Source organism: Python bivittatus, unplaced genomic scaffold, assembly GCF_059951505.1.
Source record: "Python bivittatus isolate LINGU-HERP-01145 unplaced genomic scaffold, Pbiv_v1 ctg000700_np1212, whole genome shotgun sequence".
Lineage (NCBI taxonomy): Eukaryota > Metazoa > Chordata > Lepidosauria > Squamata > Pythonidae > Python > Python bivittatus.
This window is the reverse complement of record NW_028277098.1, coordinates 74,932,604-74,957,751: the sequence shown is the minus strand read 5'-3', so window position 1 is coordinate 74,957,751 and position 25,148 is coordinate 74,932,604. Positions and strand designations below refer to the sequence as shown.

At 37.9% G+C, this 25,148-nt stretch overlaps 1 protein-coding gene across 2 annotated transcripts in view; it reads right to left on the bottom strand.

Moving 5' to 3' along the window:
* The window catches only part of TOX2 (TOX high mobility group box family member 2), a 253,594-nt gene that overhangs the window by 23,096 nt on the left and 205,350 nt on the right, over nucleotides 1-25,148 (bottom strand). For both annotated transcript variants that reach the window (XM_015888360.3, XM_025167551.2), the window contains one exon: nucleotides 17,971-18,198. In XM_015888360.3, the coding sequence (XP_015743846.1) occupies nucleotides 17,971-18,198 (228 nt within the window). The remainder of the gene's footprint in view (nucleotides 1-17,970; nucleotides 18,199-25,148) is intronic.

Here is a 25,148-nt window from a genome sequence, read left to right as displayed (position 1 = left end):
TACAATCTGGCACAGTAAAAAAAAAAAATCTGTATAGTATTATTAATCCCAGGCTTCTTCCTCAGGATGGCAAAAATTTAAATTATTATGGTTGGTTGCATAGTCAGCCAGATGTTTAGACTGGATGTGGCATTTTTATCCATCTATCAAGTCCTTCCTAAGGACCTGGGATAGGCAGATGTTGTTTGGTGGTGTTAAAGGTATCCTTGCAGGATGTAAGCTATCCAAGTAAAGCTGCCTTTTGCAATTGACTGATGGTGATTTTGTCAATGCTGATGGTGTTCAAGTGTTGTTTCAGATGTTTAGGGATTACACCTAAGATGCCTATTACTATTACAGGTAGTCCTCGCTTAACGACTGTTTAACGACGGTCTGGAGTTATGACAGCCTTGGGAAAAGCACTTTACAACTCCTGTGGTCACATGATTGCAATTTGCAACCTTTTTATGATGGTCATTAAGCAAATCACTGCAGTCATTAAGTGAATTCCAGCAAAAAACATCCACTGGAGAAGCTGGATTTGCTCAACAACCACATGATTTGCTTAACGACCATTGTAAAAAAGGTTGTAAAATCAGCTCTGATTTGCTTAACGACCAAATCACTTGACGACCTAAATTCTGGTCCCTATTGTGGTCAGATAGCGAGGACTACCTGTACACCTATTACCACTGGTTTTTGGAACTGATGATGATGATGATGATGATGATTTCCCACAAGTCTTAGTTTGTACATTGGGCTAAAAACATAATGTGTTGCCTAAAAGGGCAGCCAAACAGATGTTTAATTCTGTCCAACCAAATGTTTGGTTCCAAAGTAGCAGAAATTGGCTTTCATTCAACTCAGGAGGCTTTGCATCACCTTTTCTGATGGCAGCCTTCATTTCCCAAGTCAAATTCTGAGGGCGCTTATGAGATGGTTTTTGAGGGGCAGCAGATGCTCTATACATGTGTGCAGAAAATACCATAGATTTAAATCAACAGCATATTTTATGTTCAGCAAATAATATAGGGAAGTTTTTTCAATGAAAGAATGATGTTCTAAGGTAATGGCTTTGTGTCCTCAGACCAGATCCAAAACTGCTACTTTGCAATTTCACTTACAGTATACCTATTTGCAGAGACATTATAATTCCACAGGGAAAAGTACTAAAAAAGGCAAAAGACAACAACTGCTGTAAAGGTTGCTATTTTGGGTTGGGAAAAAAGGAGGCATTGTTCTCCATGAAAGGATGATTATCATTTCTGACTTTTGCAAGTGGCAGCTGCCTCATCCAATGGTAGAAACATATGACATCAAGCTCTTCATTGCATAACTAACAAGAAGATTACAAATAAAACTCTGAATATTAACACTGAGGCACTAACACTTGGATGAGGCAGCTAACCAGAGTTATTATTCAATTGAAGAAACCAGACTTAAAAAAAATAAAGAAAAACCTTCTCTAGCTGCTCTGATTTTATTAGACATCCCAGCAATTGGGACACTTTCATTTGCATAAAATTACATGAGATAAAAAATAGATCTGGGCCACTTATATGTGGCTGAAATTGAAGTTTCCAAGCTTAACAGGAAAAACTGCCTTGTGGTTAATAAGTGAGACCAATATGAGATTCAAAAAACCCATCTCAATTTCTGAACAAGACTCCCAAGAGATTAGGTTTCTCAGTGAATAAATTTCTACTTCTATTTCTTTTTTAAGTTTTAGTTGCACTCAGAACAATTTAGCTCTGGAAAGCTAAATTTTGTAGATTATTTTCTTTCTCAAGGTAAGGTGTTACAAGTAACAGTTTAACCAACAACTGACTGTCTTAAATTCAAAGTGAACTGACATTTGTGTACAGTGAAATATTAAGAAAACCAATAAAATCCAGGACATTTAGTATGGAGAACACGATCTCATTGTTAATGTTTTTCTTTTCCCTTACTTGCTTGCACTTCCTTCTACAACAACAGCCTTCCCCAGTCTACTACCATCCAGTTGTGTTAAAACTACCGATTTTCCAGCAGTGCTGGGAGTTCTGGAAATTGAATCCACATGCCCATACCCCAAAGTTGAAAGGAAGTATGAATTTGATTTCAGCCAATCACAAAGTTTCTTGTTAGCTGACTTCACATTAGGAGATAGCCTTACTATATAAGCACTGATGTGGACATGAATCCCCCCATACTGAATTGTTCCTTTCCATATTTAAAAAAACTTTCTGGGTAAGAATGAAAAAGAAATGATTTACCATGGCCTCTTTAAATGCTCCTAACATTCGTATCAAATGTACAAATATCTCTGGAAGGTGAGTTTATTTTCTAGGATAATCTAAAATACCAATAGCTGGCTGAGATCCTTGACATTCTTCCAGGGGAAGCTGTAGTGTAGGTACAACAGCATAAAGCCAGTAACTTCTGAATCCGTGATATAAAGTATATACTGTATTTATCATACAATACTTGTTTCACTTCTAATCATATATATTGACTTCACAAGAAAGGTGTGCAACTGATTTACTGACTATTGCAGTTAAGTGTTCAATATTAACAGTGGGGGACAATTAAAAGGGGTTTTGGAGCTGGGTGTTACCAATATGCCAATGACACTGAGCCCTACTTCCCTGTAACATCTGAATCAGTAGAAACTCTGCGTGTTCTGAACCAGTGCCTAGATGCAGTGTTGGATGGTTGGGGACCAATAAACGGAGACTGAATCCTGACAAGATGGAGGTCTTGTGGATAGTGGTCCTGGAATTAGGGAGTTTACCTACGGTAGATGGGATTGCACTCCCTTAGGAAGAACAGGTTCTTCTAGAATCATCATTGTCATTGGAAGAACAGATAGCCTCCAGTAGCAGGTTACCTGTTGATCTCAGTAACCTACCAGATCTGACAGGTGTCCTGGTCCCTTAGTATCATAACCAAATTCTCAAACCTGGCTCAGTAGCTAATTGGTAGCCTGTGCAGTTGATCTGGCATCAGGCACACCTAACTTTGGCTGGCATATGAAATATACCTTTTCCTGGTTAGGAACTGGTAACCTAATGCATATATTATGGTAATATACTCTGTGTGTGTGTTTTTTTTTAGATCTGTTATCCCAACTTTATTATTTTTATACATAACCAAGGTGGCGAACATACCTAATACTCCTTCCTCCTCCTATTTTCCCCACAACAACCCTGTGAAGTGAGTTGGACTCGCGCTTGGTCTGGAAATTGGTAGGTCATGAGGAACAGCAAGGTCAGTCCTGTTCCTCAGGCTTTGCACCTGTTTTTGTGTCTACTTGTAGTGTAAAAATACCACTGCAAGCCATAAACCTGTCATGCAAGGTAAAATAGATTTAGCTACTGCTCTGTATATCAAATAGCACTTAAACTGGTTTTAGGGTTTGAATCCTAATGTGACCTATAAACTATATATGGAAGGTGGTTGCATGCAGCCTGAGAATAAACATAAAACTCTGCACGCTGTGACTTTTGGAAGGTTGGTGAAAATCTTTCCACTCAACACCCTACTCAAAGTGAAAGCAAGCAGATGTGTAGCATTTATAAAAAATTGAAGCTAGAGGATTTTTCCCCCCCACTCATTTGGTGAAAGTTGAAATAAATGTAAAAGTATCTTACCAAATCTAAACTTATAGCTTTGATAACATAAAGCATCACTTAATTGTAATGTTTCCATGGACATGTTTATGCAGTCACCAGGATTATGAGCTCAATTTGAGGAGGGCCTTAGTTTACACTTTAGATAGCATATAAAACTGTCCCATTCAACATTTGCCATTTAAAGATCAATTATTATGCCTTATTAAGCAACTTAGTTCAATGGAACTCATTGTAAGATATGCATAATTAATATTATAGTCTTAGTTTTACACAAAGTAGTGAATATCTCCAATGTGTGAGAATTAAACTACTACGTACTGTAGCAGCCACCTACTTGTATCTATTGTCATCTGAAAAGCAGAAATGGATAAAATTTAGAAATAGAAAAACCATGCATTTTGTAATGAATGAAATGTTTTGTTAGCTATAACTGTCTCAGTCACAACAGAAATGGCAAGCAGAATAACTAGATACAAAATTAAAATATGTAGTAGCATTGGAAAAGGCAAGCTAAAGAGCATATAAAGAGATTATCTTACATTAACATTTTAAGGTAAAATGACCTCAAAATCTTCATTTTACAAGGTAAAAATCTTGCTTTAAAGCACTTACTCAAAAATTTAAAAAAATACGTGTATGTTTGTTTGGTTTTTTTAGCATGTTCTCAAACGTCCATTGTTTCCTGTTGGAAAACATTTTTTAGAACCTAGGAAAACTAGAAACTCCCCATACTCTTTTTGGAATCCTCCTTTCTCCTTGTCTTCACATTTCTAATATAGACTTGCTCATGTCATCAGCTTGTATATGGCCATCTATATATGGCACCAGTAGCTCCTGTGTTGAGGGATGCCATGAGTAATTGGCTCTTCAGAGTAGATATTCATAACTTCATTTGAACATTTCATTCAGGAGGCATCAAACAATTAAACAGGAGGGGGAGTATATATGAAACTTTTTAAGTAACCTTGTTAGAATCCCCCTGCTTGATCACTGGATTACCTATTCAACGAAGCAAAAGTGTGTGAGTAGAACCATTAAGGGTATCTAGAGACTGATGCTTAAGGTCCAAAAGACACACATGGTTTATAGAAGTTATATGCTATGACAAAAAGCCTACATCTCTGAGCTTTCTGTCTTTGCAATGGAGGAAAGTTAGGAAAAGAATATTCTGTTCTTTCTGTAGGAAGAGAATGTAAGTATTACAGTCAAGGGAAAGAAGAGAACAAGAACAAAGGGAGAGTTCCTTTCTTGTTATTTCCACTCCCAATGCTTCTCGTGGTCAATAGGTTAAAAAGCTGCCTCTATAGCTGCATCTCCAACAGACAATTACTATTGTGGCATAAGGCACCTGAGATGGCTAACAATTTAAAATAGTAAGTAAGCAGGATAAACATATTTGAAATTGGTATCCAATGCTTTGGGCTTGGAACTTCGTTTGACAAATTCTTGATTAAACCTCTGAACTATTGATCCATATGCATGAATCTTCAGATGCTCACTCACATGCAGTCAACGCAATCTCTTGCCCCATATTGCTGAGGGAGGTAGACAAGCGTGTATTTGGTTCTTGCCCTATGCTAGCACTGGCTGGCACTGTTAAAACTGATAATACAGAGTAAATGTTACGGGTTGCTGGTGAATCCCTAATCTATCAAGGCTAACTGTCCTGGGATTTCTATTCTGTGTGGATCACCTGTGCTAGATTGGTGTTTAATGCTTTTTATGTCAGTTGTTGTTGCTTTATTGTTATTATTATTTAGATTTATTATAGCTGCCCCACTCCAAAAGACTCTGGATTGGTGGAGCTACAAATAAGCAAAGGCTCAGTGTTCTTGAAGTCTTCCTCCTGGCTGCATAGATGCTCTCTTTTTCCCTTTGACTTCAATCCAACAAAACTTAAAACATATTTATTCTTCCAATTTGTACCCAAGGGTACAGGAAATATTACTTTGGGGACTCAGACAATTATATTTCTTTCAATAATCCATCCATGTGCACAGAGGCAGCTGAATCTAAGCATTGCTAAAACGAAGTAGGTGTTAATATGCCTTTTAAACCTCATTCAATTGTTCAAGCAGGATGATTTTTTTTTTTTAACTGTTATTTTGATACTCACTCTGTTATGTCACTGTAACAGAATACTGAATAAAGGGTAGATTATGTCACAGTGCTGAACAGGACAGACCTACTCTCTGCTCACTACAAAATGTGTGCGGGCATATGCACATCCACATAATATAAAGGTGTATACATAATTGGGAGAGAGTACCTTTCCCCTCCTTTTCTTCCAACAATTATGTCAAGGTTATTCAGCCATCAATTGAAGCTTTACAATATCAGAGTTTGACACATGATGTGAGGACACCAGCTAGGATTCCTCATTATTTTTCTGTTAGAGCAGGACTTTAATATTGGTAAAGACCCCACTCCAATTTCTCCTCTTCTAGTCCATATGCAGATAGACAATACTGTGAAAGAGGACATAGCATATTTCCAAACAGCAAAATATTGAAGGTGGGCTTTCTTGACAGTGAATGCTAACTGGCTAAACATACTTTCTTCTTGGTTATGTGTTGCATGAGACTGCATACATTTTATTTCATGTCATGTAGATAAAAGTGTCATTTCTTGTTAGGCTCAGGGTAATTTCCAGAGAACTTAAAATATTGCCTTTCTCTATAATAAGAATAACAAACCCTAGCAATTACTGATATGTTATTATTGTTCTTTATCTGACTTTTTGTTTGATAGGATAGCTCCAAAAACTAGTAAATATTGTCATGATTCATAGCTATAAATGGTAGGGGGTTTTCAAGATGAAAAAAAAAAAAATCAAGAGGAAAACAGAGTGTCTACTTCTATGTCTGTTTAATAATTGTACTAATTGACACAGAGACAAGGCTTCCATTCACTGGTGCACTGATTTAGTTTTCTACATGTTAATACGGTTTACCTGTGACCCTGTTTAGAAACCATTACGTATAGTAGCACCCACTTGGCCTTTTTCACTAAAAAGAGAAAATGTGTAACTAAAGCCTACTTGACACTTTGAAAATCTGGGGTGAAATGTGGATAGCAATTCCTAACAGGGTTTCTTAAAAGCCATTTGTGTAAAAAGGGCTTTGCTGTGAGATCCATTTAAATACTGGCAGAATTGGCCTTCTTTCTATTTCCCCAGAGCATTAACTTCAGCCATTTATCAGAGCTAAAGATTTAAAAAATATTCTACATGTTTTTCCAGATAATCTACCATGCCCGTGGGTTTATTTTTCCTATTCATTGGCAGGAGCATTCATTAATCATTAAGGGACTGGGTGGGTGTTGGGAAGGAGAGCAAACATGTGACTGATTATGGGGGAGGGGATTGGAGCTGATAGAAGCATAATCCAGAATTTCAGTCCTAATGCTTCTGCATTTTAGCAAAGAAAGTGGTAATTGTGCCATAATGAAATGCTCAGTTTTCATAAACAATAAATGAGACAAGACAGTAATTCCAAATCCTGCTGATGCACACAGAACCACTCTGTGTTAAGTAAATGGCACACATGGTTCTTATTGGTAAATGTTAAATGTAACTAAAGAATAACAAACTACCTGGGTTTCTCATATTCACTTGCTATGTTACTATTGTTTGGATAAAACACGAGATGATCAGCTTCCTATCCATAATATAGTACCATAAATACTTCTATTATCTTCCTAATAACATGCATGGCCCAATACAGACACCTTAATTTGATACTTCCCATAAGAGTTTTGGGACAATTGCTACTTCTGCCAAATACTTTCCAACCTGACTCCTGCATGGCCAAACACCACATGTGCCATTGGGTAGAAAAAAATGGCAAGAATTAAAGCAAAAGAGCTTTCTTCACATTTCTTCTATTATTTAAATTAAATTAACAATTTCTGTATGTGGGATGAAACTTGAGCGTTCAGAGTCTTAATTTGTTCGGAGTGAAAAAGGAGGATTGCATCTAGGTCTCAAAGTTGCAGTTGCCAGATCTTTTGCAGGAAAAAGCTACTTCAAATAATATTTCCATTATTAAATGGCATTGTAATGCTTTGGGCTACAGTATTTTGGAATCACCCTGAGCTAGTCATAATAAATCTAAAGCTTGCAAATGGAAAAACAAGTATTATCAATATATACATTATAATTTAAATAATACTGCTATACTTTATGAGTACCATATCTATGGTTTTAATATATCTTCAGGAGAAATTCAGAGTGCTGCACATTTCTACAGCCTTGCAAAAATTATTCTGGAAAATGAATGGACGGATGTTGTCATAGCTTGCTGGCAATGCTTTTCAATCAGTTGTACGGTGATGGAAACACTAAGATCCCTTGAAAACCAATACATGTGCAAGTATTCATGTTGGTTATATCGTCTTCAGTCATTTCTTATACCAAATACCGCAGAGAAAAATGCCAATTTTATCACTACTTAGAATAGTCCTTCCCAAGTTGGTGCCCTTCGTAGTATTAGACCGTAATTCCAACAATTCCCAATAATTTCCATGGCTATTGTAGTGAGAATGATGTATCTGCTCTAGGAGTTTTTGATTTCCACACCTGCATTCATTTAAATAAGCTGTAAGTCTTGAATATCAATTAGGATATGGAATAAGATTCTAGCTGATATCCATGTGACTCCCACCCTTCTGGCATTCTGGACAGCCTTAAAGACCTGGCTGTTCTCTCAGGCCTTGGGATAGGGTGGGCGGGGCCTCTGTTGGATGTGTGTGGTTAGCCAGATCTGCCATCGGTTCTTGTTGTTTATTCTTTTATAATTATTGTATTCTGTTTGTTCTTTTATACTTATTGTATTCTGTTTTATTCTATTGGTTTTACTGTATACTGTTTAGAGTCTGTCAGGGTCAGGCAGTATCTAAATCAATTACATTAAATTAAATTCTTCTGGATGTTTTACTGTTCTAGCTGAGGCTGATAGTTGTTGTTTTATCAAGGTTCACAACGCTAAGGAATGTACCACTGGCATTCAAATGAACACTAGTTACAAACTCCTTTCATACCTTGCTACGGAAGAAAGAAAAAAAAGATGAAAAAGAAAACTAAATGGAACTTGGGTAAGATCAATATGCCAGTCTAGGACAAAAATTGGACATAAAAAGCTGTCTTAAAACTGTTGGACTATTTAACTATACATCCCAGTTCTGTTTGCAGTGATTGGTACTTCTCCCAGCGTTCAGACCAAGGTCTGTTTTAGCTGTGCTTACGTCTTTCTAATGGGAGAGGCTGGGTGCTGGGACCTAAAGCAAACAAATGATGTGCTCATTAAAGATCTGCAGTATTGAATTAGGAGATTGTTCTTAAGTGCTTATGAAGTTTTGAAGCACATCTAAAAAGCAAAGGAAATTAACTAGCGCAATGAGAAAAATGAAAGAAATGTTTAGATTTGGTGCCCTACAGGCTTCATATTACATACACGTCATAAAGTACTGAATTTCTATGGAACGTAACCATTTGTAATTGTGAATAGAACTGTGGTTGTTGGCATGAGCCATGCTGGTCCAGAAAATTACCATCTTGGTATACCTTTGAGTAAACCCAGTTCCTCTAGATGGTGCTAATGTTAACAAAATTTAATGTTGTTGATTCTGCTTAGACACTTGGCATTAAAGAAATCCAACTCTGTTCCCGTAGCAGGGCAGAATTTCCTTTGCCCAGTTAGAGGACTTTATTTCAATCTGGAGTTAAAATCTGCTATATTGTGAACTGAGGGGCAGATCTATTTTTATGATGGGAATGCTTTTTGTGAGCTTTAAAAGTTGAAGGAGCTGAAGGTAGTTTATTAGAGATACTTCCTTGGCTGATAACAATCATTAACATGTTATGTTTTAGTGAGATAAGAACTATCTGCACAGAAACAGCTGCTACATTTTTTGTAAGGTCAAAAGAATGTGTGTTTATATATGTGTATTACACACGATGCACACACATACTCTTTAGATTCTTCTGTAAGCCTCTTAGAAAAGCCTATGTCAGCTGGCAAAGTACGTTGGTGAAAACTTTTACGTTGGGAGCTTTCCCCTCCACATGCCCTTGTGTGCACATACACATATGCGTGTACACATATTTCTGCACAAGGTTGATGCTTGAAAGAGTTAAGGCAAGGAAGGAAATTGTGCACATTTCTGCATAGGAGCTATACTTGAAAGGGTTAAGGCGTGGAAGAAATTGTGCAACTTGCAGAACAGGTGTCCTTGATGAAAACCCAAGGACGGAGAGATTGCTAATCCTGTATTCCACAGCATGATCAAATCACCAAGCAACAGATATAAATAAAAAAAGGCAGGAAATGAGGAATTTAGATATAAGTGTGTCAGCGAGAAAATGAAGATTCATTGTAAAAAGCTAGGGATGAGAATAGGAGAAAGGAACAATATGATAGAAGGCCCAACTGACAAACAAAAATATTAGATTCTTTTTTTTTTTACAAAAATTCAAACAAATGACAGCAATAGCAATAACTGCCTCAAACATAGCTCTGCATTATTTTTTCTGTGCATTAGTAACATAATGATTCCTTCCTCTCTCTGTTTGCCTTCCAGTGAGGAGAAAATGTATAAAAACATAAAACTGCAACGAGGAGTATGCAATCTTTACTTTGCTTACTTCATCAATGGAAAGAAAGTAAATTTGCTTTGTGGGAGTAGCAGCACCTGTTCAACAGCAGATAAATATTGCCAGCTTTGATACTTCAAGTGTACACAACTAGTGGCTTAATCCTCTATGTGATAAACAAGATACCTGCCAGATAGATGGTAGCTCATTTCAGTTAGTAGCAATGCCAAGTCTAGTGTCCATCAAATTAACACTAATCTGCCACCCAGCCAGTTATAGGAAGATATTACAGGCCTGCCTTGAGGGTTGCCATTTTGATCCTATTGTTTCGATAATTTTTCTACTGGCTGCTGTTGCGAGGGGGAAGATAACGTGTGGATTTTTCCTTGGTCAGCACGTAGGCACTGCCCTGTGTGAATAATGGTTCATTGCAGAATGAAATTGGGGAAGGCTACTTAAAAGATTGCTATGCCAAAAGAAAATGTGTTAATGAAAACAGTAATAATTATCACCTGATTTTATATATACTGAATGTTGAATTCAAGAACACAGTGGCTCCAAGCCCTGAGTTCCTTAACACTTGTCCATTCCTAAATTTTTATATGATAGTCATTTGAAATATGAATGTAGGAAGAAATCAGAGAAACGTAGCAGGATTCATACAAATGCTTACAGCAGGCAAACTATAGTAACTCTACAAATACTCACAGTTGGCTCAAGAATTTAATCTTCAGTGTGATAACTTTAAAACATTTTTCTAAAACTATAAATGTGTTTATAATTTTAAGCCAAACCTCAGACATTAATGCCTATCATCAATCATTTCTTAAACCAATTCATATCAAACCTGCTTAAAGCAAAGGGAAACTTGAAGAATAAGGAAAGCCAGTCCACCAGATTCCTGGATGTGCTCCTATGAAGAGAAAGCTCTAACCCAAGTTACAGCCCTAGTTCAGGCAGGCATTATCTACTGGTAGTATAGTGGTACCTCGGGATACGAACTTAATCCGTTCCGTGACTCTGGGCGTATCCCGAGTTGGTCGTAACCCGACGCAAATTTCCCCATAGGGTTCAATGTAAATCCGGTTAATCCGCTCCGCCCTCCGAATTTGGTCGCACCCCGAAGCAAATTTTCCCATAAGGTTCAATGTAATTACCGTTAATCCGTTCTGGCATCCGCGGACCACGTGTCAGGGGCGGAAAAATGGCCGCGGACCACGTGTCAGGGCGGAAAAATGACCGTACCCTGAGGCGGAGTTCGCACATCGAGGTAAACTTTTGCAGCCGGAGCTGGTCGTAACCTGAAAAGTTCGTTAGTAGAGGTGTTCGTATCCCGAGGTACCACTGTATTTCTCGTTACTATTTTATTGCATTTGTTATCCCACCCTTCCATCAAGAAATACATGCATGTCTCCTTTTATTTTCATAGAAATCCTATGGTTAGACTCAAATAGTACAAGATCGCAGAGTATATTTTATGGCATGAATACAAATCTACGGTTCAAATCAACTAAAACTTTTATTATGGCCATAAGGCCAGCAGTCAAGAAAAAATGAGGCAGGTAAAATGAAAATATATAATGTTAAAAAGAAAGAAATAAGCACCCATTTTCAGATTTGAGGAGAGGTAGATAGTATACATTGAGGCATAGAACAGGGCAGGCTATATCTGAATGCTGATCAGACTGGAGAAATGCTAAATAAAAGTCAGGCTCTCTACCAAGAAATCTTCAGGATAGGAGTCATCTGGAATTCCCTGGAGTGAGATCAAAGGGTTCGTCTAAGGATCAACACTCTGGCTCTATTCCCCCCGCCCCCAAATCTGGTGATGCTGTGTGAAATTTGGGATCTTCTGTATGCAAAGTACATACCGTCTTTTGACTTAAGATCGTATCTGTTACCTGAATTGAAGTAGTTATTCCTTATTGCTATATGATGAATGTGGTTGTTTGAATCAGGTCTAAATCAAATCAAGCTCAAGAAACTTTGCTAGCAGAGGCTATTCTTATTTCCAGCATGAAAAGATCAAACAAAAGCCTTATGAATTTTACAATCCTAAAAGAGTAATTTCAGGGAAAAAGAAATCCAATGGTTCCTTGCTGTTTCAACAAATAATCGAAGCATATCCCCCAAAAGTATGAAGATTAAGTTTCTGAGTTCTGCTGTAGGATAATGATGATGATAATGATGATGATAATAATTTTCTTCTCTCTCTCTTTCAGGAGCAGATGTACCTATTCATTAGTTCAGCAGTGATACACAAATGGGAACTTCAGATGAATATAGAACTGATGACATCGAGAAAGCTATTGAAGTCCTGGCTATTCTCCCAGGCTTTGGGCCAGAGTGAAGGTTGAGCCCCCCTAGATGGGTTTTCTGGTTTTCTGTTGTTTGGTGCAGGGCACTTATTATTTCTTTTGTCTATGGAAGTTTTTTTATTTTTCAACTGTAAGCTACCCAGAGTCGTTGGGAGTTTGGCAGACTATAAATTGTCTGTCTGTCTATCTTGTCCCATTCCTTTTCAGAATAACTCTATGGGAAAAGAAATGGCTGCCACATGCTCATCTTATAATAAGTATCTGTCTCCCATTCCCACTTCCGGGGAAGCAACTGTGGACTGATGACAGCCATGGTGGAAAGAGGAGCTGGTGAATGGATCGGCTCCTCAGAACCCCTCTCTGGATCAAGAAGAGGACAAGGACCACACATAGGTTTGTTCCATTCAGAGGCTCACCTGTGAAGAGACTGCAAAATAGCAATCTCTGACGGATTTGAGAGCTCTGGGAGCCAGGGGAAAATCATCCTGCCTAAGCCGTGGCTTGGAGCTTTCAAATGAACACTGGGTCCACCCACTTCCTCTCTTAACTACCTTAGCAAATGGCTTGTTATTGATCTTTTGGATGTTAAGAACCTTCTGAAGGGCAAGTTTTACTATGCTGGGAGACCTTCCTTCTATCCTGGATGAAAGAAGTTTCATGTAAGTTTAAGGATTAAAAAGAAAAAAATTAATTTTTAGAAAACAGCAAAAGAGGGACTAGAATGTTGATTTTGGAAAGTTAAGGGCCAGATGGACTTGAAAGAATATTTCCTGTGGGTTGTTTAAAATTTTATAAAAGTATATATAGAGATTTTGAAATTAACTGTAAGAAATCCTCCCATAGGAAACAGCAAGGAACCATTGGATTGGAAAATAAGCATATGATAGGAGGGGACTTTGAAGGTTGACTTGAAGGAACCAGAGAGAACTAAGGATTACAATTAAAGGAGAAGCAACCTATTAATACAATGGAGCAATATTATCTGACTAGAAGAAATTAAGGCTGTCTGGAAACAATGTACTCAGATATTACTTTCAAGACTGTCTGCCACTATAAAAATGGATCTAACAGAGGCTACAGAATAGGAACAGATTCTACTGGACAAAATAGAGACTGAGGCTGACTTGAATGTGGATTTGAAAATGGATTCTAAAAAAATGGCAGACTACAAGAGTTATATGGAAAAAGATGATATGGATTTGAAAATGGATTTCAAAAAGACAGATTATAAGAAGAATATGGAAAAAGATACCACAATGGATTTACAACTGAAACTGGCTGATGTTTTAATAACTAAAGGGGGCATACATATAATAAATCAGAAGAGTGACTTGGATAGCCTTCTTATCTTGGATTTACAAAAGGGATGTGTTGAACTACTGAAGCAGTTTCTGAAAGGAGACGAAGAGAAAATGATAAGAAATCAACTTGTGAGATATTATTTGACAGGATTAAAGACCAAGCTTTTTAAAAGTAAACAGAAGGACTATGAAATGAATTTGGCTAAAATATTATATGTTAAAATATATGTTGTGGTTTCTGGTAGCTATTAATAGGTTTTTCTTTTTACCAGGACTGTATGACAAGGCTTTAAAGATTTGTTCATAAATGGGGAGAGATTTCTTTTGCTTTATTTATCAGAGAAAGTGATGTTGGAATACAAAATGGAGTTACTTGATTAAGGTTAAAGTATATATGTTATTATTTCTGGTAGCTTTTATTACACTTTTGCTGAATAGGACCGAATAATGAGTTTTTACAATTTGTTTATTGATGAGATATGGGAAGAAGAGATTGTTTTAAATTATCAAAATACTAGAGAAGGTGTCAATTGTCGATTACTGAAGTTGTTTATAATTGTCTGGAGGGGGGGCGGAGAGTCAATTTTTTATATTTCTCCTTTTCTTATTTTTTTCCCCCTTTTCCCCTTTCTTTTTCCTATCTTTTTCCACTTTTTTTTCTTTTCCTCACTTTTTATATTTCTTTTAGTTTTTATTAGTCTTTTATCTTTGTATTTGTAAACTTAAATAAAATTACCAAAAAAAAAAGACTGTCTCCCATTCCTGCCAGATTTTGGTCAGTTTGGAAAACAATAACTATTAGTTACAGTAATATCTCGGTTCACAAATGCTTCTGTTCACAAACAATTCGGTTTGCGAACAGCAGCGTTCGCAAAATTTTGCTTCCGTTTGTGAACTCCACATCGGGTGACGAACATGACCCGTGGCCATCTTCCCTGCTCTGACACGTGGTCGTGGCTTCCTCTAGGTGAGATCCCAGTCGCAGACAGACACTTGCTGTGAAGCTTTTTGGTGTCGTCTCAAGCAAGGTTAGTGTTCTCTCTCTTCATACTGTACTGTACTGTACTTTGTTTCATATTTTTGTGGTTAAAAAAAAAAAACATATGGTTCAGAATGGATTAACCTTATTTACATTGAACCGTATGGGAAAATTTGATTCGGTTGGTGACCAATTCGGTTGGCGACCACGTTCATAGGGGTCAGAATGGATTAACCTTATTTACATTGAACCTTATGGGGAAATTTGATTTGGTTCGCGACCAATTCGGTTCGCGACCAGAATCGTAGAACGAATTAAGTTCGTGAACTGAGGTACCACTGTATTCTCGCCTAGAGTCACTTTTATAGTGAGACGGGTGGTGTATAAATTTGATAAATAAATACATAAATAAATAAGTTTAATTAATTCAACTTAAGGGCACCAACTCTGGAACTGCAGTTATGGCAAATTAAATAACAGAATCAATATGGGTAGTCTGGGGACAACTATAAAAAAAAAGATCTAATGGGGAAGTTATATAAAACAAAATTAATTGGCATATTTTCAGTAAAATTTAGATTTTAGTCATATTTTTAAATGTATTATTTAAATAATATGCATATATTAATAAATACACATCTAGCTCCCCCCCCCCCCATTTTGATGCTACATGTCCCCCTGAGGCCTCCTACTCTGCCATGAAGTGTTTTGAAGAATACAGGGAAGCAGCCCTCTAGCATAGTTTAGACTTCCCACTGATCTCAGAATTCAAAATATACTTCTTTTTAGCTTTGCCGAATCTGGCCACAACAGAAAGTAACTCACTCAAATCTGCAATTAGACATTAAGAAAAAAATTCCTGCTAGCAAGGGAACTCCCACATCTCTCTTGCAGCTGTAAAGCTATCAAGCTTCCACTGCTACATCAGGATGTGGGGTGGGAAGGAGAGGCAACTAGAGCCAAATTGGCAGCAAGGTAATTCTACAAAAATTATCTAGACTTGGCCAAAGAATGATAGAGAATAATCAGTACTCCTTGCCAGTGAGTCACAAAAGTAAAGAAAATTTGAAAACTACATTAGTATTTAAAAAAAAAAAAGGGGGGGGAGCTCATTACAATTGAATATATTCATGGTATTTGTTGCCAACACAAGACAACGTAAAATGCACGGCCATTTTCACGCACATTTTTAATTTCAAATGGTTTCTCCACCTCTTTCTCTTTTCCTAAATGTAGTTTCTTGGAACCCTTCCAGCAGGAGGATCTAGGCTGTCAGGAAATGTTTGTGTCTTTAAAAAAAATATCACCAGGCTTAACTGCATTGCAACCAGCAGAGAAGTTAAGGAGCTCTTAAGGACACAGAGTACTTTCCACTGATAGAACTGCTTCTTCCAGCAGAAATCTTCCCTCCAATTCTTTGCACAGTCTTAAAAATCTTCAGAGGCTTAAGGAATACTTTAAAACAGATTTCAAGAGGTCTAGGGAGTTGCAAGAAGAAATGAAGGAAAAGTTCTGTTGCCTAGCTGAACATCCATGTGGCTCCCACCTTGTTTGCCTTCCACCAGGCATGCAAGTTCTCCCAGGACTTGGGTTAAGGTGGATGGAGCCCCTTATTGGATGGGTTTTTCTATCAAACAACCAGATCCCCATCTTGTTTTGTTTTATATTGCATATTTATATTGTGAGCTGCCCAGAGTCAGTTTAAAGTTGGATGGCATCTAAACTGAAATAAATAAATAAACAAAACATTGGATTTTACCCATAGTTGATTTCTGAAAACTAAGGCTTTGAATTTACCAATGCAAGATTTCCATGTTTAATGCCAAAAAAATGCCTAGAGATGCTACTACCTGTATCTAGGTGAGTGAATATAAGATTTCCTGGATAATCTTATTTTAAATATACATTTTCAAGGCTTCTTAAAACCTTAATTCAGCTACTACATAGTGAAACTAGTAAAAATTATCTCTGCAATTTAATGAAGCAATAGGAACTAAAATCAATCACCATTTTATAGCACTTCACCCCAGATTGCAGGGCATGGACTAATGGTCAACTGCAGGAAGGCAGATTCCAGTTACAAGTTAAGAAAACTTTCTAATGAAAAGCCAACACTGACTGTAGAACGAATTACATAGGGAGAAGGTGTAGTTCTCTTCACAGGATATGTTCAAGCAACACTTGGACAGACATTTGTTGGGGATGCTACAATTTGGACTCCAGCACTGAGCAGGGATTTCGACTTGATGGCCAGGCCCTGAAGGTCCATCCACCTTCACCTCTGATTCTATGATACTCTAAGACAGCTTATGCAACAGGGATTCTTGAAGAGAGCATGATACACATCTTTCCATCATGATGTCCCTGCCTTCACAAGTCTCCCAATCTTCACAAAACATTTTCCTGGTCTAATACTATGTACACTTTTTATAACTTCTACTTAAGAAATCAATTTCAAAATAGCAATTTCCAAAAAGTCCACATTTAAAAGACACAGCCTTTAAGGAAGCTCAGCGGCATTATCTCAATTTGTGAGCATATAACAAAAATAACATAGCTAAATCTTGATATACTACATTGTTTACCTAATAATAATAGTAATAATAACAACAACTATGAGATTAACAAATTTCTGCTCCATACAATACTACATGATTCCCACAACCTGCTTAAAATTGTCCTGGAAAACACTGTGTTTTTGCTACAGGGTAACACATAGACTGGTTTTGAATCTGAAGCAGACTTCTATTAAGTGCACAAAGCAATTTGTACCCCCCCCCAAAAAAAATTCAAAGGTAGCTTTGGTAACAAAAATAACAAAATGCTTCAGTGGCAACAACAGCAATCATCACCACCTGGAAGACAAGTAATGACATACTCAGTGAAAAAGTGAACTCAGGGATGGGGTGGTTTTACTAAAGTCTACAAGCTCCTCAAAACTCCTAAGGCTTTTTTAAGCAATATTTTTACTGAAAATCCTAGCTTTAATATGATATGGAGGTATGCGGAAGAAAAGGTAATTGATAATTTTACTGCTGCAGAAAATAGTTTACACCAGTCACAGTAAAACAACTATTGCTACCATCTTAAGAAACAGTGTGGGCATATGGTGTATCAGATAAATGAACATAAAATATGGCTTTATCAAGAAAGAAAAAGGCAGTAACTGGATGGAAAAAACATTCACCTGCTTTTGTTCTTCTCCTAAACTATCCCACATAGATGCAACGATTTTTGACACATCCCCAAAGGTAGCATTGGGGTTTTGTCCTTTAATAGCTGCTTGTGTGTCTCTGAAGAAGAGAGCGTAGGCAGACACTGGCTTCTGGGGTTCATTAGGATCCTTCTTTTTCTTCTTCTTTTGGTTTTTGGGTTTCTTGCCCAGATCTGTCAAAGGTCTCTTCTCTCCAGTTGCCTATCAAAAGTCAAGAAAAAAATATTATTTTTTCCCTCCTTCAGTTACTCTTATTGTAGAAGAAACATTCTAGTTGATTTTGAACTGGGGAGAAAAAGCCCACACAATAACTAAGAGAAGTTTAAGGACATGCACTTCAGGTAGCCTCCTCTAAAGTTAAGAACTTTGTTCCTAAGGAAATGCAATGCAAATATACCATTTCTGTTACAAATGTTCTCTTCAACAGCCTTGACTTTTGATAACTTATTGCCCCAGAACTGGTCTTTATCTGTGTAATTACACTAAAACAATTATATACACAACACACTTTTGTTGCTACCTTAAGGGAAAGTTCATTCACGTACATGCACATTGCTTGATTTCTCATTATTGGCCATTCAGATATCTGCAGACCTGTCCATGGATATGTGATATACAGGTAGTCCTTGGTTAACAATGGTAATTGGGACTGGAATTTCCATCACTAAACTATGTGATCGTAAAGTACAGTATGATGTCACGGGACCGCATTGCATAGTGACGGCAATCCTGGCAGTCCCTGTTGCCATTGTTAACTGAATTCTGCTAGTGATTAGGCGAGGACCCACCCCAATTCAAGCCATTCCTGGCTTGGACCATCCCAGCCCTGAGCCTCAGTAAGGTAAGGGACTGCCTCTCTTGAACTCCCCTGCCTATCTCCCTTCCATCTCTCCCCTTTTGGCCACCTGCCTACCTGCTGCCACCAGCTGCCCCCACCGCTTAACCCTGCCCACTGGGCTTCTTTTGCTGGCATGCGCAAGACAGCCCTGGCTAGAAGGGCCCTTCTTTTGTGCGGGTGGCACTGAGGCCTTCTTTCATGTGCTGGGATTCTTTCGCTGGTGTGTGGAAGACAGCCTTGGCTGTGCTGACTCAGCTAGAAGGGTCCTTTTCTGCTGGTGCAGCCAGAGCCTTCTTTCATGTGCTGGGCTTCTTTTACAAAAGAAAACCCTGGGCAGGGCACAAAGAGAGGCCCTGCCTGGCACATGAATGGAGGTCTTTCCTGGCATGTAAATGGAGGTCCTGGTTGGCATTCAAATGGAGGCCCTGGCTGATGTGTGAATGGAGGCCCTGGGCTGGGTGGAAGAGAAGAGGCTGGGTGCAAGAGAAGCCCCAGCTGCACTGGTGCAAAAGAAGGCAGCATGAAAGAAGGCCCCAGCTGGTACAGTAGTGCAGTGAGGCTTTCCAAAGCATTGCGAGAAAGGTGTGTGGTATTTGGAGAACGGTGTGAGCTATTTGGAGAACAGTGTGTCCAGCCTCAGGAAGAAGGCCTGGTGCAGTCAGCAACTGCCTCGAATAGGGCCAGGCCAGGAGTGCCTTGTCAGCAGTGTGAGGAAGACAGTGAAGGTCAGCTGGGCAGGGCAGGGCCTGTGGATTGCAGGGTGGCGGGGGCGGCTGGTGCTTTGCTGTGGCACTGGGGTGGCTGGCCACAACGTGGAGCCTGAGGCAGCACTCCTCAGCTGCCACCACTGAGGAGGCCAAAAGGGTAGAGATGGGGTGAGAGATGAGTGGGTGGGGGGATTTGAAGCTGCCCTGTGTTCTTAAGTGTGGGCAGGCTGCCAAGTACCTGAATCTTGATCACGTGACTGTGGGAGTGCTGCAACAGCCGTAACTTTGGGGACCGGACATAAGTACCATTCGTTCAGCACCACCATAATTTTGAATGGTCACTGAATGAATGGTCATTAATCAAGGACTACCTGTACATTTATTCATATGTACACATGGAAAAGGAATGAACATTAATTTGAATTGAAAGCTAGACTGACTTGATTGTTTATGATGAAAGACTGAGAGAATTGGCAAAGGATGATGAGAGGTTCTGAGTATTAGAGCATTTTTTGTCAAGAGGTTATCTTGGGAAAAATGAACATAGAAGAAAAAGAAAGCAGTAAAAGAAAGTAGAACAAGTACAGGAAGCAGAATGTATGAGTCCTATATGAAAAAGTAATAGAAGATAAATTAATCTTCCAACAGAATGAATGGCAAGTGACGTAAGGAAAGAGGATATGGAAACTATTTGGAACAGACTTAAAATAATTATGTTACAGAGTGTGGCAGAACTGTGTGAAAATATCCTTATGGGAAGTATTAAAGGGATATTTAGATGAGAAAAATGCACATAAGACAATGATTGCTGCAAAAAACAAGGATTAAAAAACAATCATAGATATATTGAGAGAAAAATATGCAGTAGTTGCAAAAAAAAGAGCAAGGAATAGTTAAAAGAGACAGAAAAAATGCAGAGCAATTTTGATGGAAATAAAAAGTGGTTTTGGAAATGAGGGGAGAGGCTAAACAAGTAGTCCCAGAGTGAATGGAATTCAAATAAAACTGATGACATCATTTTGGATGTCTAATCAAACTACATTGCTACTTATTAATTTGTATTTATTTTTAACTCACTTGCCCACAAACAGAATCTTGAGCTGACTAGAAGTACAGACATTCATGGCTAAAATATCTGTCCTAATTTTTGAACTTTCTTCCCTGTTCTTTGTTTTTTGTTTTGTAACATCTCAACTTGAAAACTTGCAGCATTGTAAGCTATTCTGGTAATTCCTAATAATGCAGTATCTAGCTATGTTATTTAGATTTTGGAAGCTTTGAAAAGGACCTGGAAGCTTCAGGTAACCCAAGGTAAGATGACTAGAATTAACCAGAATTTATCAATTAAGAAATGATTACATTATGCAGCATTTTGTTATTTGAACTGATTGCCTGTCTTTTTTCAGGTCCAGTTCAAAGTGCTAGTTTAACTTTTAACAACTCTAAAGAGCTGGTGCAGGTTACCATCTCTCCATTATTCAGCTGTCCACCAAAAGTCATCAAGTTGCTGTAATGAGTTTTGCTGGATGCCTATATTACAATATTTTCAATACTCAGTAAAAGTCTTTTCATTCTCACAGTCAACTTAAAATAGTTTTACTAATTTTGTACAATTTTATTTTGCTCCAATTTTATCTTGATTTTATGTACTGTGTTGTTTTTACTCTTGCTACTCTTGCTACTAGTTTTATTATATAATGATTTTATAACTTCATATTGGTTATTTTATTGATGGCAGTTTTTGTGTGTTTTTACTACCCAGAGAATTTAACTTATTGGGCAGTCTGGAGATGCAACCCATAGATAGGTAAACATATTTGTTTAGTTTAATTACAAATTTAAAAACTGAGTCTAAGCATCAAAATCACATTGTGGAAAACAAAAATAGAACACAGAGAAACATGGATATGGCAAATGTTAGATTCAGAAGCAGTTCTCAAGCCAAGGTACTGTAAACGGTATTGTGTCTATAGGCACCAATGTGTGTGGAGACACTTAGTTTAATAAAATGTTATATTACTTTAAATCATCATCATCATCATCATCATCATCAAACAACATCTGCTTATCTCAGGTCCTTGGGAAGGACTCGATAGGTTGATAAAAATGCCAAATCCAGTCTAAATATCTGGCTGACTGTGCAACCAACAATAATAATAAAATGAAAAACTGACTGTAACATGACTCTAGCATCATCTTTTGGTTTGTTACATCATATAGGTCCTATGGGCATTCTTAGAATATAAAAATGGCAGGTATCTGTAGCTCGTTACTCAACTTGTGCAGGAAAAAAAGGGCATTATAAATATTATTTGTAAGATTTATATTCTGCCTTTCCTCCAGGAGCTCAAGGCACCCCATCTATAGTACTCTTCCAATTTTTCCTAGAACCCAACCCTGTGGAGTAGATTGAGTAATGATGTAATAACCTGGCCAAACTTAACCAGTGAGCTTCTGTGGCTGAAAGCAGTCTGAAACCAGATCCCCCTAATTTGAGTTCAGTATCTTAATGTCTGTACTACACTGGCTCTACAGAGGAGACAATGGAGAACAGCTTCACCAGTCTGCTTTCTGGTAAACGGTGACTTGTCAGGCGCATCATGTCAGTCATTTTCTAGATAGACAAGACTATCTAGTCTTGGTATACCATGGTAGCCATGGTATAAGAATCTCCATGACCTGTTCTAAAAACTTCAAATGTGTCCACGGCTAGTTCTACCAGTTTTGGGTGAAATTATCTTGGTGACTACTAGGTGGCGGTGAAAAGTTTCTATATTCCTTTGATACTATCTAGTGGTTGCTTGGAGTTTGCACCCCAAATCTGATAGCCCATCACTGGGCCAAAGAGTTTGTCTAATCTACCCCAAAACACAATCCAGAAGTAGAGATGTTAAAGGCAGGTTCTACTAATGAATTACAAATAGATGTCTTCAAATGCACTCCTGCTATATTTAGTATATATAAAGTGAAGCATGAATATATATTTTAAAGAGAAGAGGGAAAAACTTTAAAATGATTACATGAGATCTGAACACCAATCCATTAAGGAAAAAGATAGTAAGTGCATTTGTCAGGCTATCATAGTGGTCAGGAAAGTTCTACAAGTTTGGATTTGAAAAGTAGGAAGACAAAAGTAATAATGCTTTCTTCATATTCAGGTCTGATTAACCTTTAATCCAATTCTTAATGAGTCAGAATAGGACATGTGTTGGGTAGGAAAATGTAAGGCACAAGCACTGGATAGGGGAGACATGGTTTGGCAGTAACACATGTGAAAGGGATCTGGGTGTCCTTGTTGACCATAAGTTAAACATGAGCCAGCAGTATGATGCATTGGCTAAAAAACCAAATGCTATCTTGTGGTGCATAAACAGGAATACAGAGTCCAGTTCATGAGAAGTAATCATTCCATTCTACTCTACCTTGGTCAGACTCCATCTGAAATACTGTGTCTAGTTCTGGATACCACAGTTCAAAAAGGACAGTGACAAACTGGAGCAAGTTCACAGAATGACTATCGGGATGATGAGAGGTCTAGAAACCAAAGTCCGTGTTAAAGAAGCTGGATAATTTTCTCTAGAGAAAAAATAACTAATGGAAGATGTGATAGCAGTCTTCAGATATTTGAGAGGCTATAACACAGTTCAGGGGTGGGGAAGCAGGTGCAAAACAACAAGAAGGGGTTTCAGGCTAGACCTGTGGACAAACTTGCTGACTATATGATTAGCCAATGCAGCAGGCTGCCATATGACGGGAATAATTTATTTTATTGATTTATAAGGCATATAGGCCACTGCAATCAGCCAACTCTGAATAGAGCTCTCTTTTGCTAGAGGTTTTCAAACAGAGGCTAGATGGTCAAACAAACAGAGGGCCAAAGTACTTAACATCTATGGACCCTCTGCACTCCATGATTCAATGACTGTCAAACAGACTGTTGCCCACTAGCGAACATACCTCTCATTCTTATCTTTTCCTCCTGCCCACGTTGAACTAGATTTTCTATTCAGTTCTTCATAGTGAAACTTGTACCTTATCATTTGAGGATGGGAGTGAGAAGTTAATTATAACACTTTATTTTATGAGTTTATGTGTCATTTATCGTTTATAATCACATCTGTAAATTAAGTTGACTACAAATTAGGATCAGAGATAGTGGGTTATTTTTATAAGTAAAAATGGTTTTCAAATGATTGAAATGGATAAGAACTCACTGGAGCACTGTTTCTCAGAGTTGGCAACTTTAAGACATGTGGACTTCAACTCCCAGAATTCCCCTGCCAGTATACAATTCTGGGAGTTGAAGTCCACAAGTCTTAAAGTTGCCAACTTTGAGAAACTCTGCACTGGAGGGAAGGAAGGGAAGTCAAATCTCTCTTTCCCTTCCACTACAATCTCAAAATCCTTTCTTTTTCCCACCATATTCATTCCAGGGGAAAATGAGGGTTCTTCCTCATTTCACCCCCTTCAGATGACTGCTGAAGGCAAGGATTTGCAAAATTTCCAGACAACACAAATTAACCCCTATTCCAGGCTCAATGCCAGGGCATGCCTGCTGCCAGTCACTATTATTTCCAAATTACTGAGTAAACTGACTGTGCATATGGCAACCATAATCACTACTGGATTTGAGAGTACTTTTTTATCATTATATGTATTGCTGCAAACAAAGAATTTTCATCTTCAACAGACTCTTTGGTTACCTTGCTTTCTTCTCAATTTAAATGACCATAGCGCCTACATACGTAGGTGTTTTATTAACCACTGATAGCATTCAGAAAACTGCAGAGTTAATCTCATGTAAAAGGATGATGTTCTGGTTCATGTTTTACTTAACAAATAAATTAATGATGGCAGGAGGACTTGGAATTTCATTGCTTCCACAGTGCCAATCTCTTTCTTAGAACATCTTCCTACAGAGTTCATAGCTAATTATGGAAAATATAAAGCACAGTGATGCCACAAAATTATGAAATTCATTATATCTGACTCTATGAGAACACCATTTACAGTCAATACACTAATCAAAGGGAAGAGGGAACCTACAATAGTTATATTGGTCATTTTCACTGCTTTTATCAGAAAAGCAGGTGGTAGCCCTTTATTACAATGACCAGATGCACAAGAACATAAAAACTGGGTTTTGTGACTTAAAAGTAGCTGCACTGTACTGGAAATGTGAAAGAAATAAAAATTTATCTAGGAACATGTATTCATCTTAATGGTTACAAGACCTCATGCAAAGTGGCATCCCATTATTTTTAATGCTTCTTTGCCCACATTGCCATAGGTGGCTATGAATCAGCAAAGCTATTATTTGTGCACTGTGGTTCTCTTATTATCATTCACAGGAAGGAAAAGAGTTCTATTCACATATGGATCTCTGGCTCTGCAATATTTATCATGGAATATTTATTTATTAGTTAGGTTTATATCCCTTCTTTCCTCCCAGAAATCAAGGTGGTACACAAACACCACCTTCTTCAATTTCCCCCCACAAGAACCTGGTAGGGTATTTTGGGCTGACTGGCCCATCAACCAGTGGGCTATAATGGCTGCAATTAGACTTGACTATGCAGTCCTAGTCCACCAACTCAGCCACTGTA